This window comes from Squalius cephalus (genome assembly GCF_949319135.1).
Source record: "Squalius cephalus genome assembly, chromosome: 11".
NCBI classification, from domain to species: domain Eukaryota; kingdom Metazoa; phylum Chordata; class Actinopteri; order Cypriniformes; family Leuciscidae; genus Squalius; species Squalius cephalus.
This window is the reverse complement of record NC_137132.1, coordinates 12467094-12483106: the sequence shown is the minus strand read 5'-3', so window position 1 is coordinate 12483106 and position 16013 is coordinate 12467094. Positions and strand designations below refer to the sequence as shown.

General features: G+C 39.9%; 1 protein-coding gene across 2 annotated transcripts; it reads left to right on the top strand.

Moving 5' to 3' along the window:
- The first annotated feature begins 1838 nt into the window (after positions 1-1838).
- hnf1ba (HNF1 homeobox Ba) lies at positions 1839-14793 on the top strand. 2 transcript variants are annotated; one of them, XM_079886942.1, is made up of 9 exons: positions 1839-2406; positions 4506-4705; positions 5534-5804; positions 5893-6128; positions 9504-9664; positions 10386-10512; positions 10590-10769; positions 10863-10981; positions 13137-14793. In XM_079886942.1, the coding sequence occupies exons 1-9, from the start codon at positions 2039-2041 to the stop codon at positions 13155-13157; spliced, it is 1683 nt and encodes a 560-aa protein (XP_079743068.1). In that variant the 5' UTR covers positions 1839-2038; the 3' UTR covers positions 13158-14793. The 2 variants fall into 2 exon arrangements, with proteins under 2 accessions (XP_079743068.1, XP_079743069.1); XM_079886943.1 differs by lacking the exon at positions 1839-2406 and adding an exon at positions 3447-3551.
- The last annotated feature ends 1220 nt before the right edge of the window (positions 14794-16013 follow it).

The following is a 16013-nucleotide window of genomic DNA, read 5'->3' as shown; positions in this document are numbered from 1 at the left end:
TCTATATTCAAATATCAGTACCAGTATATACAAATATTCCTACTTCGTAGGAATTGTTGGGAGTAGAAATTCATTAAAAAAACCTTTACTCTTTCTTCAAACTTTCAGAATTACTCAGAAACATGGGATTTCTTTAAAATCCTGTGTTCCTGTGATCATGAATGTCAGTTATGGAGCTCAGGCACCTGGCAGCATGTCTGGCCGTAAATGATATTTGCATGCGCCTTTACTGCCCTTCCAACTGTTCCACAAACCTTCAAACCCACATATTCAAACTGCCCCTGCTGGTGCATGTATGAATAGCAGGTATGTCCTTCTAACTTTTATGTTTTGCTGTTATTTAGCACAAATGATGTAAATGTGTAGAGATGCATCATGGATTTTTTTACTCTTTTCACTCTATTGAAAATTCATTTTAATCCAGTTAAGACCAAATTTAGACTAGGCTTAGCTGTTTAAGTTGGTCTCTTAGTCTGAACAGGTAAAAAGTGTCCAAAATTATTCTAACTGACCAGACTGGGACACCGACTAAGATTCAGATGGCTTAAGCATCTTCTTTTTTTTTCAGTAGGGCAAGCACATCTGATTTTTATGTGGGGTGTTAATATATATGGTCTACCTTCTCTCTATGAGATATCTGTTTCTCGATACGCTTTACTACACAACCTGCTTTCACAACAGAGATGAGCCATTGTTTTTTTGCTGTTTGTTATTATTTGTTGTTAATGGTTAAAAAAGACATGGGAAAATTACTCATCCAAGCCTTTCTTCATGTGGCCTTGAAATATGCTTTGGGAGATGAGCAAATAAATGAATAAATAAAAATGATTGCTGTCAAATCGATTAATCGCATCTAACATAAAAGTTTGTTAATGTGTGTGTGTGTGTATAGGCTATATATATATATATATATATATATATATATATATATATATGCGTTTAATTGCAATTAATCAATTTGACAGCACTAATAAAAATAAATACACACATATAAAAGCTCATACCATTAGTAAAAAAAATAAATAGTCAGAATTACCTATTTAGAAAAAAAATCTGATTTTGTAACCATAGTATCTATCTGTTGTTTGAAATTATCTGACTCTCTGAAAACTTCTTATTAACTCTTAAATCACAGTGATTTATGTTTTATTTCTGTTCACTTCTGCAGACAATCCCAAAAAAAGGAGTGAAGTTTTATCAGGCGATAGAATTATCATGCACCATGGCTAAAGAATTTAATCACATTTTTCTGAGGAACGTATTGTTGTTTTTAGTGAAAAGTGCATATAAACTGCTTTGCTCTGTATGATTTAACTTAAACTTAATCTGTGCTCTATTTCTGTTTGCTTCTCTGGAATTTTGCATTACATTTGCAATTTTGATGATAGCCACTTTGTCTTTATCCCTAGAGATGTTAAGAAAACCTAAATTGATTTTTTTTTAATAGAAATCTCCTGTTGATTAAGAACAGACTATTACTAATCTGATGAGCTGAGACAAAATCAAGCTAATTATTAATTGTATTAATTTTAGATAAAGTTATTATACATATTGAAATATCGTTAGTCTAAATCACTTGGCGTTTGTTTTATCAGTGTGATCTCAGTTGACCTATAAGTTTATACAGCAACATTTAGCCTAATAAATGGGTAGCCTACAGATTCTTCTAAACATATTTAATAATGTATTATTATTATTATTATTATGTGCTTTAACAAGAGTCGACAAAGTCCAAAGTTCTTTGGAGTTGTGCTGATAACAGGCAGTCAGTGTAAACACGCTGTACCTGCGCGTTAGTCAGTGTGGCCCAGGACAGCTCATTTGCATAAAGGCCCTCAGCAGACGCCCACTCATTACCATATTTTATATCGCCTGTCCTCTGGAAGCATCATGGCAAGTTATATCATTCAGTCCGACAGGGAAGTGGCCTAACTTTTCGGAGCAGGTGTCTTCGGAGGAACTCATTGGAGGAGTGAAGAGGGAAAATTTCACATTCTGCATTTCCCTCTTTACACCTCCCTGCGTACTAAACATTTAGATGTTCGCAAAAATGGTTTCCAAGTTGACGTCTTTGCAACAGGAGCTTTTGAGCGCCTTGTTGGACTCTGGAGTTACGAAAGATGTGCTCCTGCAAGCTTTGGAAGACCTGGACCCAAGCCCGAGCGCTTTTGGAGTTAAACTGGACAGTCTTCAGATGTCGCCCTCCGGTTCCAAACTCAGTGATACGGATTCAAAGCCGGTGTTTCACACGCTGACCAATGGACACAGTAAAGGGAAGTTATCAGGGGATGATGAGGGCTCGGAGGACGGGGATGATTTCGACACGCCGCCGATACTGAAAGAACTGCAGTCTCAAAACACTGAGGAGGCAGCGGAGCAGAGGGCAGAAATAGATCGGATGTTGTCGTAAGTTTTTCACTTGTATAATATAATCATTGGCTATTGCTACAAATCAAAGAGTTAGAAGTGAGAAAGAGACAAGGAGCAGCTGAACTGACACTGCAATGTAATGCAGTTAAAGGCCGACTGTTACTGTGAAATTACTGTCGTTTGACAAGCTGCTACTTTTGTCGTTATATGAAACACAGTTCATTTATTCGTTAAAATACATACATTTTCACAGAAAAAGTTATTCATAATGAAATTATCCCACTAAAATGGAAACGTTTAACTGTTGCCTTCTAAAATCACAGGGCGTTGATAAGGTCATGCACTTTTTATAGGCTATACCACTTTTAATTTAATTTCTGATTGAAGTTCTGAAAACCGATAAAATGTAGTAGTTTATAAATCACTGCGATACGTTAAATCGACGGAAAATATGTGGTTATAATGTAATGACCAAACTTTTTTCAACCGCGTAACATTGGCCTGATATCATGGAAAGAACAGATTTAACTACTGACTGCAGTGTGTTTACAAATTTAAAAGCACGCGCCAGTGTTTCCTCTTTTCACATTCTGGTTACTAATTATCTACGTGAGTTATTTCTTTAGAGATATATCAACTAAAGAAGATCTATTTATTATTAACCACCTCTGCCCTCTCGAAAGAAAATAAATACACGCGCTCTGTTGTCTGATTTCATCTCTTTTGACTTTGTCCGTAAATGTATTTTAGGCCTATTGATGATAATTGTTGCATTGTTATTATTATTGCTATTATAGGTCACTATAATTATATTATTATTTAAAATACATTTGCAAAAATAAAAAAAATCAAACGCCTAAATGAATGTCCAATTGCATTTTATATTATAGGCCTAGGCTATTTTTATAATTCAGCAAATGGTAGGCCTATAATCAACATCGACGTCACGAAATAAAGCTGAAAATCAAAACTAAAGCACGTGGAGTTGAGTTATTAATTTTATCCTATAAATCATCAACTGAAAGACACACAGTGACGAATGATTAGCGTGAAAGGAGATCTAGTTATTCATTGTCGAAAGTTATAAAGCAAGCTCGCGGACGGACATATATGTTGTCAGTCTCCAAATCAAACCGTCTGGACAGATTTCAAGAGCAAAGGTTTAATCTGAAATTACTATGGTAAGACTAAACTTCGTTTTAATGCATCTTAAAGCATGTCTGCCGCTTTTCGCGTTTTCTCTCCTTTCTTATTTATTTAGGTCTATTTTGTATTTAACTTAGTAATAAACATTACACAGCTTTTATTTTATTTTTCGGAATATCCTATATATTTAATAATGTTGCATTAACAGCAAACTTACCAGCCTACGGACTCGAAAATAAGCTAGGCTACATGATTCTGTCTATTCGTATATCTTTCTAGATATTTCTCTGTGATTTTAGGTTATATAGCCTATATCACGTAAAGTTCATGTAAAGCTCTTCAAATTCACCAGATAAATTGAAATGTGAACGGTAGAATGGAGTTCTTTGGATTTAATAGCATCTAACAACTTTTCTGTTGATGAATAAAAATTATTGTTATTATCTTGAAGCTAATTCCATAGTGCTATTTATTTATTAAGCCATGTCAAATTCGTTTAGTTTCTCTAATCCTTTAACCAGCTTTTTTTGTTTGAGTTTTTAGCAATCTTCGTCTCACGCAAAATGTTCCCCTTTTCTCTAAAATACAGAGCATTTTAAAACCATGTTTAATTATACTTTAGGGCCTTCTAAGTATTATTGGTTTTGAAATGGCTTAACAATGTTCTCGGTGAACAATATAGCTGTCGTGAAGTTCTTCAGTTGTCTCTAACTTGTCCTTTTGTAATTAAATCACAGTAGTTGGATTGCGTGCAATGAAGTCTTTAACCTTTGGTATTATTTACAACCTATTGAATACACTGATTAACGATTGTTTATTAGCGCTGGGAACAATTGACCGCACTTACAAACAAATAACATGTTAAACAGATTAATACATTCACTATCATAAATATAAAAGAATCGAAACCAACAGTTAAAAGGTGACTTAAACTAATGATATAAAATGAGTTTGTTGTAGTTATTGTTTTATGTTTCCGGTCTCTTCAGGGAGGACCCGTGGCGCGCGGCCCGCATGATCAAAGGATACATGCAGCAGCACAATATCCCTCAGCGCGAGGTAGTGGATGTGACAGGACTCAATCAGTCGCACCTGTCACAGCACCTGAATAAAGGCACGCCTATGAAAACGCAGAAACGCGCTGCGCTCTACACCTGGTATGTCAGGAAACAGCGGGAGATCTTGCGACGTAAGTTAATATTTGTATTTCTTGCTGCATGTAGGCTACTAGAGTGCTACAGTTAGAATATAGGCCTAGTAATAATAAACTGCCTGAATCAGCTGCATGAAATTAAATAGTAGCCTAAAGCACCACTTTCCACCGGAATTCATGCATGAATTATGAGGATTATGCAAAATCTATTCATTCTTTTTTTTTTTTTTCATATGTAATTTTAGAGAGATACAGATACAGTAAGGGCAGAAAGAGATTATTAGTGATACACTTAAAAATAAAGGTTCCAAATGGATGTTTTAGCATTAATGCCATAGAAGAACCATTTTCGGTTCCCCTCAGAACCTTCCAGTCAACAGTTCTCAAAAGAACCGTCCCCGCCCCCTTAGTGTGAAGAACATTCTAAAAATCTTAAGAACCATTTTCCAATATAAAGAACCTTTTGTGGAATCTAAAGGTTCTTCATGGAACCAAATATGCCAACAAAGAACCTTTATTTTTGTAGGCCTATTATTATAGCTACATTCTTTATAATTTTTTTTAATAATTTTTTCTTATTGCATCATCATTTTGAATTGATGTTGTCATAAAAAGCGCAGTGACATATAAAAAGGACAGTCATATAGAATTATGCAAAGGTCAAAGGTTATCCCCCAATGGTGATTCGGTGTAACATCACACCCTGAAAGCTTAAAAATGACTGCATCAAAGGGTTAAATATCCATTTCTTTCAAGAGATGTTACCTTATTTAACTAGGATTAAAAGCATATGCTCATTTAAACTATATGTCCTTTATGAAACTTCTGAAAGTGACATCAGAATTCCTCTCTTTTACGTTTCAGAATTCAACCAGATCTCACATGGCTGTGGCAGCAACATGTCAGACAAAAGCAATCAGGATCAGGTGCTACTTTTTTTCTCAGACTTTAGTCAGTCTGCGCAGGGGATGGTGCAGCCAGGGGATGATGCTGCCGTTGAACCTGCTTGCAAGAAGCTCAGACGCAACCGCTTCAAATGGGGGCCTGCATCCCAACAGATCCTTTACCAGGCTTACGAAAGGCAGAAGAACCCCAGCAAAGAGGAGAGGGAGGCACTGGTAGAGGAGTGCAATCGGTACGGAAGAACTTGCATTCTGAATGTCAAAACTACTTCCTCACTTTCATCCCAGTTATGCTAATATGTTTCTCTTGACTACATTCAGGGCTGAGTGCCTCCAGAGAGGAGTATCGCCATCCAAAGCTCATGGGCTTGGCTCCAACCTGGTCACAGAGGTGCGAGTCTACAACTGGTTTGCCAACAGGAGGAAGGAAGAGGCTTTTAGACAAAAATTGGCCATGGATGCCTACAGTGGGCCAACGCACAGTCTGAACTCCCTCCTTTCACATAGTTCCCCACATCACCCTCAAGCCAGCAGCTCCCCACCAGGAAAGATGCAAGGTATTGACACATCCATTGTAATCTCTCGTCTATTATTTGATATTGCTGTTAGCCTGTGAATGTGGCTTAGGGTCGGAAAATACATTTATTGATCATTGTCTCCTCTGCGGTATGGTGTGGCAACGAAGTTGAAGAAGAGATGAGGTAGTTGATGAGATCAGGGGGAAAGAAAGAGAGCAGGGCAGTGATCAATGAGTGTGACAGAGTGAGCTGAGCAAATGGCATTGTTATTCCCAGCTTTGAAACACATACCAAGAACAATCTGCATTGTACCTGCAATCTCAGCTCTACTGAAGTCAGCAGGCAAGAGTGAGGCACAAAGAGCAGCCACCCTTGGACAGGACACAGGGTCAACCCTGGGTCATGCGGCTCAACTCACTCTCGAGTCCTAGTTATACCTGTAGGGTCACTGCGGTTTACTGGAGGCCCACTCCTCTGTTATCTAATGAATTGTATTCCCAGAAGGATTTATTGACTTAGTTTGATATGGCAAGACTTCGGCAGTAAAAGCAATACACTCTTTGACTCAACCAGCTTATTACCTATTGTTGCTCTTTCATGTTTGAGTGCCAAAGAGCCAGAGTGCTTTCGCAGTGGGTGTTTTGCTTGTTTCTACGCATGTGGCACAGCAATGAGTGGCTTGTCTGTTTGCGTGTGGTGTTTCCCTCTGCACACCTGACCAGTCAGTGACCTCAGGTTGTGTTAATTTGGATGAGAAGGGGGAGGAACGGGATGGTATCGGTCTTCTCTTCCGTGCTTTTAGTCGAGGGTCTTACAAGGTGTCACACCAGATCCCTGCCAGCAGAATCAGCTGTTTTTTGGTGTCAGAAGCAGGCCTGACAAGAATGGCACAGCAGGACCCCTCATCACGTTGCCAGGGCACAGCCTGTATTATGCATGCTTAATTGACAATTAAAATCCTCAGCTACTACATCTCCCAGGCCTTTGATAAGGGAGTCCCTTCTTCCCTGCTCTCTTTACCCTGTCTCAGCAGGGAACCCTTTTGTTTATGGTATATTAGAAGACTGTAGTGACTGTAACCGAGGTTCATTTATCTCTGCTGGGCCAGGGGGAGGGACATCTCGGATCCCCTCTCACCTTTATGGGCTGGGGTATAGAAGCAGTAGCTGGGCTCTGAGCAGAACAGCAGGAGCTGTCCGCTGGGCTTTGGCTCTTTTCGGGCCAGACAGGACTGATGAGCCCCTTCTGCTCGAGGTATGGAGGGTACTGGGTGATTCCCGGTCTCAGCCCCCCTCTCGGAAACTACGCAAACCCAGGTTTTGTTAAGAGGTCGTTACCAGGTCAGATCGGAGAGAGACTCTACTTTTTTTTATTGATTCAGGTTTGGCCTGTTGATAACAGACAGGCCATTTTGCCACTGCTGGAAGGTCAACTGATATGTGTTTTTGGGGCCTGACTGTGATCTTCCCTATGTTTGTGTTGTGGTGCCGTTGGGAAAGCAAACCGCTTCCAGAATGCTCTTTGATAACATTTAGGTAGAAAATGTTGGAGTGGTTGTCTAAAGCACTAAAACAGTATCTATTAATCTAAATCTTGAAATCTATTAGTAAAGAAACTTGTATTTGAGACCGTCACCTCATGACCAAGGAAACTAGAAAATGTACCCTTTAAGTAATGATTTTTAATTTACCATCGATATATAATAGCAAAGGAGAAGCAGAGAACAGGAGAGTTCAACTATCCTTGCTTAGTCTATTGGGGGCCACAGAAAGGCTGAAAGGCTGAGTACGTCCTGCTAAGACCCAGGAGGCCTCTCATATGCGGCAATGCTATAATGAGCACTGCCTGGGGATGAAGAGCAATGCTTTGATATTACATGCATCCCAGGGAGAGCTGAACCCTTTAAAATCTGCTGCAGTCTAATGCTACCACTCCCCTTTAGGATTTCCCACCGCCCTCTGCCTCTAACCAAAGTTTGCGGTAGCAGTTTTTGTATTGGTCAAGCTATACTAAAAGGCGACTACAAAGTGAATTGTTAAAGTTGAAAACAAAGTTGATTTGTAAGTAGTGACAGAATAAAATCTTGTCAAGGGAGATTGATAAGCCAATATTTAGCTATTTTGAGAATATTGTATCAGCCAATAACCTTATACACTGTCTAGATATAGCTACCAGCAATGGTTGCTGAAAGTGTCTGTTGCTTTTCTGAATAGCGTAATTAAGACTTGGTTTATGATACCATTCCATGTAACTTTTATGTTGTGGTCTCAGAGGTTGTATTTCGGTTCCTGGTTCCCTCAGAAACCGAGCCCTCCTGCTGGTCAGCATGGCCCAGACAGCGCAGACCTGAATGATTGAGCGTGAGAGGAGATCCCTGCAGTCCGAGTGAATGCCTGACGGAGTCAGACAATAGCCTGTTCTCTCTCTGACACTTTTAGTGGGTGCGCGGTAGTAAAGTAAAGACTGTTTATGGTTGCTGGCCCATTGTGTGCTGAGCAGGTTGTAGGTCCAATGGAGTGCTTTATTGTCCTGCACTGGTGTTTACAAGACACTGTAGAGAGCTGGCAATGCTGTAAGTGTGCAGAGGGGGGCAAAGTTGTGTCTGCAGAGTTTCCCTGCACAATGAAACACAAAAAAGGATCAATCGATTTGTTCTAAAACCTTTCTGTCATATTTTTGCTGTTCTGCTAGTCTTTTTGTTTGGTGCGTCACTCTGGGAGCACTCCGGGAAAGAGGTTATCAAAAACAAAGCCTTATTTCATTCGGCTGTGTCGTCATCTTGCTTGGCTAGCCAAACCTGGTATTTGAATGTAGGAGTAAAGACTTTTGGACTGAAAAATGCGTATGACATTAGCATTAATTGAGTAATGTTTACCTTGTTCATATCTGTGGAGCTTGGGGTTGGCAAACACCCATTCGATAGGAGACAGGCTGAATTCCTGTGGCCCTGAATGTTCAAGAGTACCCACAAAAGATAAAAGGTCTAAACCGAGAATTAAGCTTCAGTAGAGCATTATTATCTCATAAAGCTTTGTTTCACGTAGATTTCACGTAGACCTCTCTGCAGAGTTTAGCCTGCCTGGAAGTTTCTAGTAATCCTGAAGACCTTGAATAACAGGTTTGGGTGTTTAATTCGAGCTGGAGCCAACCTTTGCCAGAAAGTGGCCCTCCAGGAAAAGGATTGGATACTCCTGACGTAGATTATGAAGTTCTGAAGGTCAGTGCAGCATAGTTTTCAGAGTTGCAGACAACCCACATGTACACATTCAGATGACCTTGACCGTTCAGGGACCAGGTGCGGAGGGCACTGTTTGTTTACTCTGCCCTAACTAATAGATACAAACTGGGCCAAATTTGCAAAGCATTTAGGAGACTAAATCTGATCATTTTCTCTCTTGCTTTCTTCCTTAATAGGTGTCCGGTACAGCCAACAAGGTCCCGGTGAAGTCAGTTCCTCCTCGACGATCAATCACCATAGCAGTAATGCCATGGTAACCAGCCAGTCAGTATTACAGCAGGTCTCTCCGGGTTCACTGGACCCCAGTCACAGTCTCCTGTCACCTGACGCCAAGATGGTGAGCACTTCTGAGCCCAGATAAGATAACGCATGCCTGCTCTTGACACAGAAACACAAATTAGGGCCTAATAGATACCTACCTTCACCCAGTAAGTGGGATTACAAATGCTGCATTGTACTTCCCAGTGCTAAACCTAGAGGCAGACGGCAGGCCTTGGCCCATAGTGCACTGCAGGGCCGATCTTAGCAAATGTTAGCCAGTGGAAGTGAGAAAGGGGCACGGCCGTGGCTGTGCCAACAAACCTGACAAAGAAACATTCTATTTGTATTGATTAAATGCCCCGCAGAGGAGGAGAAGGGTGCAGTTGTGCTTGTTCTCTGTCGGTTGAGTGACACCGGCGCTCAATGGAGTTGGTTATCTGAATACTAATGTTTGAGTTGGGCGAGATTTTCATGTAGCTTTTTGTTTCAGGACAATTTTCTATGCATTAATTTTTCTAGCAAGGCTGCGGTGTTATGTTATAGGTCAAATTCATCATGGTTTAGGGTGGGTTTCTGTCAACGGCAGGGTAGGAGGAAGGGAGTATGACAGCAGCTTATCTGAGTAGTCAGACGGTTGTCTGAGCATGGCCAACTCTTAACTCGGCTTATTCAAATAAACCTCTGTGTCTCTGTCAGGGCTCCGACACCTTCTTAAGATAAGAGTACAGTTGAAACAGTTCTGACAGAAGCATTCATTCTAGTCAGTCCGTTGAACTATTGCTGCATTTTCTTCACAGATCTCTGTATCAGGCGGAGGTCTTCCTCCAGTCAGCACCCTGACCAACATCCATGCATCTCACCATGTGCACCAACAGACCCCCAACCTCATAATGCCCCTCTCTGGAGTCATGGCCATCGCACAAAGTGAGTGACCCACCTTGCTTTCCTTTTCAGATTCTTGATGCATTCTCCACTTGACGCCTCTTTGTTCTCGCATCCAGGTTTGAATACGTCGCAGGCACAGACGATACCTGTCATCAACAGCGTTTCAGGCAGTCTGGCAGCGCTGCAGCCGGTGCAGTTCTCGCAACAGCTAAACGTCCAACACCAGCAGCTTATGCAACAGTCAACTGGCCACATGAGCCAACAGCCCTTCATGGCCTCCGTCTCACACTCACACAGTCAGTCCACGTCCCCTGTCCAGTATCTACTGATCTAGTCAAATTCTTTCAAATACCTGTTGATGTGAATTTCTGTTTGTGTTATCTTTACAGTGTACTCCCACAAGCAGGAGCCACCCCACTATTCTCACTCGTCTCGGTTTCCCCCCGCCATGGTGGTGACAGACGCCAACAGCCTCAGTACACTGAGTTCAATGTCCTCCAGCAAACAGGTCAGTCATCCACAACATTTACCAACTCAGATTTAAGTCTGTTAGGCTACGTTCAAACTGCAGGCAAATGTGGCCCAAATCCGCTCACAGGGCCATGATCTGTTCACACTGGAATCTAATATTGGCCACATTTAAAACAACAATGTGAACAGCTATACAAAAAAATCGTAACTGAGCAATAAATCTGAATTGAGCACTAAGGCTCGCTGTGTGAATGTGGCCTTCGAGCTGTTCTAACAGAGCTGATTGGTTTCTTTGTGGGTGGTCAAGTCTATCTGCATGTCCGCCATACTTCTGCAAGCTTCTTATGGGTAAATAAAGCCATGTGGGATGGAATTGTTTACTGTTATCACTTTTAGCTTCTTTAAAGCTACAAAGATGCTTATGACAGGATCCACAAACCTTTTTAAGCCAGCTACTATTCATATTGCAATCGCGTGACTTTTTTCGCTCATCTGCTATATTTATGACAATCATTTGGGCAAAGTAATGGCGGCAAAGAAAAAGAATAAAAAAAACAGATGCCAAGAAAAACGTTTATAATTGAATTTTTTTCATACCAGATTCCAAAAAACATTTTACATATCTGTACAATATTACATTACATATATTAGCACAGACCCTACCAAACATTCACAGTTTTTTTTAATATTTAATCCACAATCCGTCTCCATATACTGGCAAGAGTATATTGATTGTACAGTAAAGTTTCATGTATGTTTGATGTAACTCAGAATATTGCTTTTAAGCACCATTTATCAACATTTAATCACTAACATTTCTTAAAGTGATCAGCATAAGATTTCTGGATAGGACTGATGTTGAGTTTTTCAGTTAGATAAAGGCCAATGTGGTTTTAATCAGGCAAAGAATCTGCACACAAACCCAACCTGCTTCAGTGTCTTTGTTTAGCTGGGTTTGTTGCACATCTCGATCAGTGAAGCGAACCAACGTGGATACTCCTCAGAATTCCTATTTCCTTTTGAACAGCTTGACCAATCAGTCACCCGTGATCCAAGCCTGAGCACGACTTGATTGATGAAACCGCCTTTCGCTTTCTTTGTCACACTTTTTCTCATTCTTTCTTTCTTTCTTTCTTTCTTTCTTTCTTTCTTTCTTTCTTTCTTTCTTTCTTTTTCTTTCTTTCTTTCTTTCTTTTTTCTTTTTTTCAGTAAAATTATTTTAGTTATATATATATATATATACAGTGTATATATATATATATATATATATATATATATATATATATATATATAAGTTTTGTTTTACAGTTTTTTTCTATCTTCCTTTCTTTTCTCGCTCTCAATGCAGTCATTCCTGAGTCCAGTTTAGCAGTGAGTTCAGGAAATGATCCTCACTGTTAATCAAAGCCCTCGCGTTCCTTCGGCTCCGCTGCCGTGGATGGGAGTGTATGAAGTAATTACGTCTTTTCCCCTGCGCTCTGTGACCGCTCTAGCCTGAAATGCGGTCTGCAGTCGCCGCTTTTACATGCCCAATTTCCCACGCTGCCACATCATCACTAGCAGCACAAACCCTGGTGGCTTGAACTTCCTGCCAGCATTTGCTTCACTTATCAAGATCTCGCCTCTAATTCTGAATAATATGCAAATGGTCCTCAATATTTCACTTGTGTGAGATTATTGGAAATGTCGGTTGAAAGCATTTAGATATCCCAGGTATGCGGTTCCTCAACCCCCCCAGTACTGAGAGAGCAATTTCAAGCTCTTATCAGCCTGCTGTATTTGGACTGGGTGGTGCAGTGGGCACTTTGGGGGACATTACAAACCACGCTCTGTCTTTATAACCCTCCTGTTTGCCGAGCTATCCCACTCAGCCCAACAACAAAACCTCACCTCCATTTGTAGACCTGCATCTAATGAGTGTAGTCTGAGCAGCTGGCCGGCACCTTTATCAGGTGCGTCTGTTTGTCGGCCAGCGGGTCACGACAGGGTCACCTGCCTCTCCCTCTCCAAAGAAAGAGTAAAAACACCCAAACAATACGAAAATGTCGGTTACAATGGAAAAGAGCGCACAGGGATGAGGTATATATTTGGTCAGGTGTGGCTGATAAGGACATTCCACTCTCACAGGATTTGTTCACATTTCATACGGAATGCTTATTTGACCATTTCTTCTTTCTCTCTTTATTTTGCAGTGTCCGCTGCAGGCCTGGTGAGCGTGTACACCTGACTTCCTCGATGCCTAGCAACAGGAGCACATCGTCCTGACCTCCATTCCCCCTCATCGTGCCCGTATCTGTGGCAACCCATAATAAGTGCTCGCGGTGCGTTGGATGATGAGTTTGTTAATAAACCAGGGGCTGCAGTGGAGGGCAAGCCCCACAAGACCGAACACTGTTGGGTTGTTCAAGAAGTCTGGCTCGGACGATCAACAAGGGTACAAACTTTAGTGACAGTATTTTCCTTCTCAGCGATGGACGAAGCATTTTAATGAACATGGGTGATCCTGAAGAACAAACAAATAGGAAAAACATGGTCAGGCAAAGCTACAGATACAAAACTGCGCCAGAAAGGAACGAAAAGACACCTGATTTCCAGCCAGTTCCTGGAATAAGAGCACAGTATGTTTCTAGATGTGCTCAGTGAACTGTGTGGAAACAATGACAATCAGCCAATGTTAGAAGCATCTGTAAGGTTTTATATAACGTGTAACTGTGATGCAAAAACGTCTTCCATGAGATCTGAATGCTTAGACAATGTTCTGTACAGTTGGATGTAAATACAAGCAATTATTATATCACTATTATTTCATTATTATGAAGGATGTAAATATTTGATAATCCATGTGGTGTGCTTTTATCTGTCTAAACATGTAAACTGTGATTTAGGATGTGACAATCTAAGGAACAGGTATGACGTATTGGAATATGCAATGTGACGGAGTTTCCAAAGGTCTTTTTCGACAACAATCTTAAAAGTGAGATAAATGTTAAAGCACATTCAACAAAACCTGAACCTATCGACCTACCTTTAAGCCTGGTTTTTAAAATAGACACTACTGTCAATGTTGACTATTTGCATTGGTGTCGTCAGATAGATAAGACTCATCTTTCTGTGCCAGCGTTCAGATGGAGGAACTCAATGTAACAGACTCCCATCCAAGGAATAGCGGATTCATTTTCCGGTCGATCAGAGAGACAGATAACTCTATCCGCATAGCCGGTCACCATTTTTGTGAAATCGAAGGGAACGGCCGTGAATCACGACGACGTGCCTTTCTAATCTAAATATTGACCAAAAATCAAACTGTCATTGTCATGGTGGAGAGATATGTGAAAAAGAGCGTCCTGTTGAATTGGTCTCTTATTGGACAGTGTAATTGTTATCAGTAGGAATTTCATGAAAGTTGGGAAATTGAGCCCGTTCGCCATTTCAAACAGTATTATTTGCTCACACACAACTCTGAACTACCAGGAAGCATTGTGAAATAGTTTTTATTGTGGCTCTTTACCTTGTTTTTGTTTTTTTACTGGCATGCAAGTCCATGAATTGAAAACTGACATTGTCATTTCGGTAACCTGAAGAAACTAGTACACGCGTCCCTTTTTAGTCCCATCTGAGAGTTTGAATACTTGTCAAAAGGTCACTTCAATGTTTTTTTTTTATGTTCCCACTGCCAGTTGACCTGAGGTTACATTACTGGTTTATTCTCCTGTTTATGCTGGATTTATACAAAATGTGATTCTTTCCACATTGTATTATTTTTGTATAAAATGAAATCAATCTTTTAAAATCACTATTTATGCTTTACAAAAAAAAAGTTTCAAGTAAAGTTTTTTTGCTCAAGATTGATAACAGTGGTTTGTCTCTGATTTGAAATGTGAAATTAGATCAAATTCTGTATTTCTTATACATTTCCTCATACTGAATATTATAGTCTAGTATTTGCCAAGTTACAGTATTATGAATTTTACTTTTCCTTGCTTAGTTTTTCTTTTGAACACAATGATTTTTATGACATGGGTGTTAGGAATGTGTTTCCGTTCAGCAAGGGCCCGTTACCAACCAACGCCTCCTTCCTGCGACAAGCACTATCTGTCTTGTTAAATCCTGTATACTTTATAGGACACATGACTTCTTATGGTGTTCTTAAATCTTTTTTAGTTTGCACAATATTTGGACAATTTAAGTCCAGGTGCTTCTCATTAATTTCAAATATGTTGTGTTTTGTATGTTGTTCAGCAGCGTGAGAGAGGATGGGGTGCATGTTTGGAAGAAAACCTCCCTGTTGCTCTTTGTTTTCCTCCTACAGGTCTGAAACAACAATTTTTTAAATTCCCCACATGGCTATTACTAAACTTGGAGAATGAGCGCACATTGTTGATGGAGACGAAACTCGTACCAATGCCACACAGAGCGCCTGTTGTTGCTGGAAGAGTATGCTGGGAAAACATGATGGCTCCATGAAGACAATACACTGTAGGCTAGGCGGTTGACTTACGCACAACATTTATTTATTTTACATGGGTCTCTTTTAATAAAACAAGCGTTTCGGTTTTAGTGATAGTCTTATGTTTTTATCTAATTCTTGTTCACAATCATGCATACATTTTGTCTGTGTATGTAGAGATTACTTTATATTTCCTCTTTATTTACTGTTGTGACAGTGACACTCCAGGATGAATTCAAAAAAGGTGTTTATGGGAATATGTACATTTCAGGCAGGTCTTCATGGGTCTTTTTCATAACCATGTTTTTTTGGTCATCTAAAAAATGACATTTTTATTACCCTTTGGTGAAAAAGATTGGATATTTCAAATATGTTTTGAATATGAAAAAAAAAATCTTTTGACTTGTTAAACCTAATTCCATAGCCAGCATTTTGCATTTCCTAAATACACCGAATTAAATAATATTTTCACACTTTTGAAGGGTTATAGCATGACTGGAAATGATGACCAATAAAAATAAGTGATATTTACAGATATTTCTTTGTTTTCTTCAGACATCACATCTTTTCACTGACACTGTTGTCTCCTTGGATACAAAGTTCACCAACTTTTGAAAAAAGA

Excerpts from the sequence above, each read along its gene's own strand:
- hnf1ba (XM_079886942.1), top strand. The coding sequence starts at position 2,039 with ATGTTCGCAAAAATGGTTTCCAAGTTGACGTCTTTGCAACAGGAGCTT. Across the intron at positions 5,805-5,892 it reads CTGGTAGAGGAGTGCAATCG|GGCTGAGTGCCTCCAGAGAG; the intron begins GTACGGAAGAAC and ends GACTACATTCAG. Across the intron at positions 10,770-10,862 it reads CTCCGTCTCACACTCACACA|TGTACTCCCACAAGCAGGAG; the intron begins GTCAGTCCACGT and ends TTATCTTTACAG.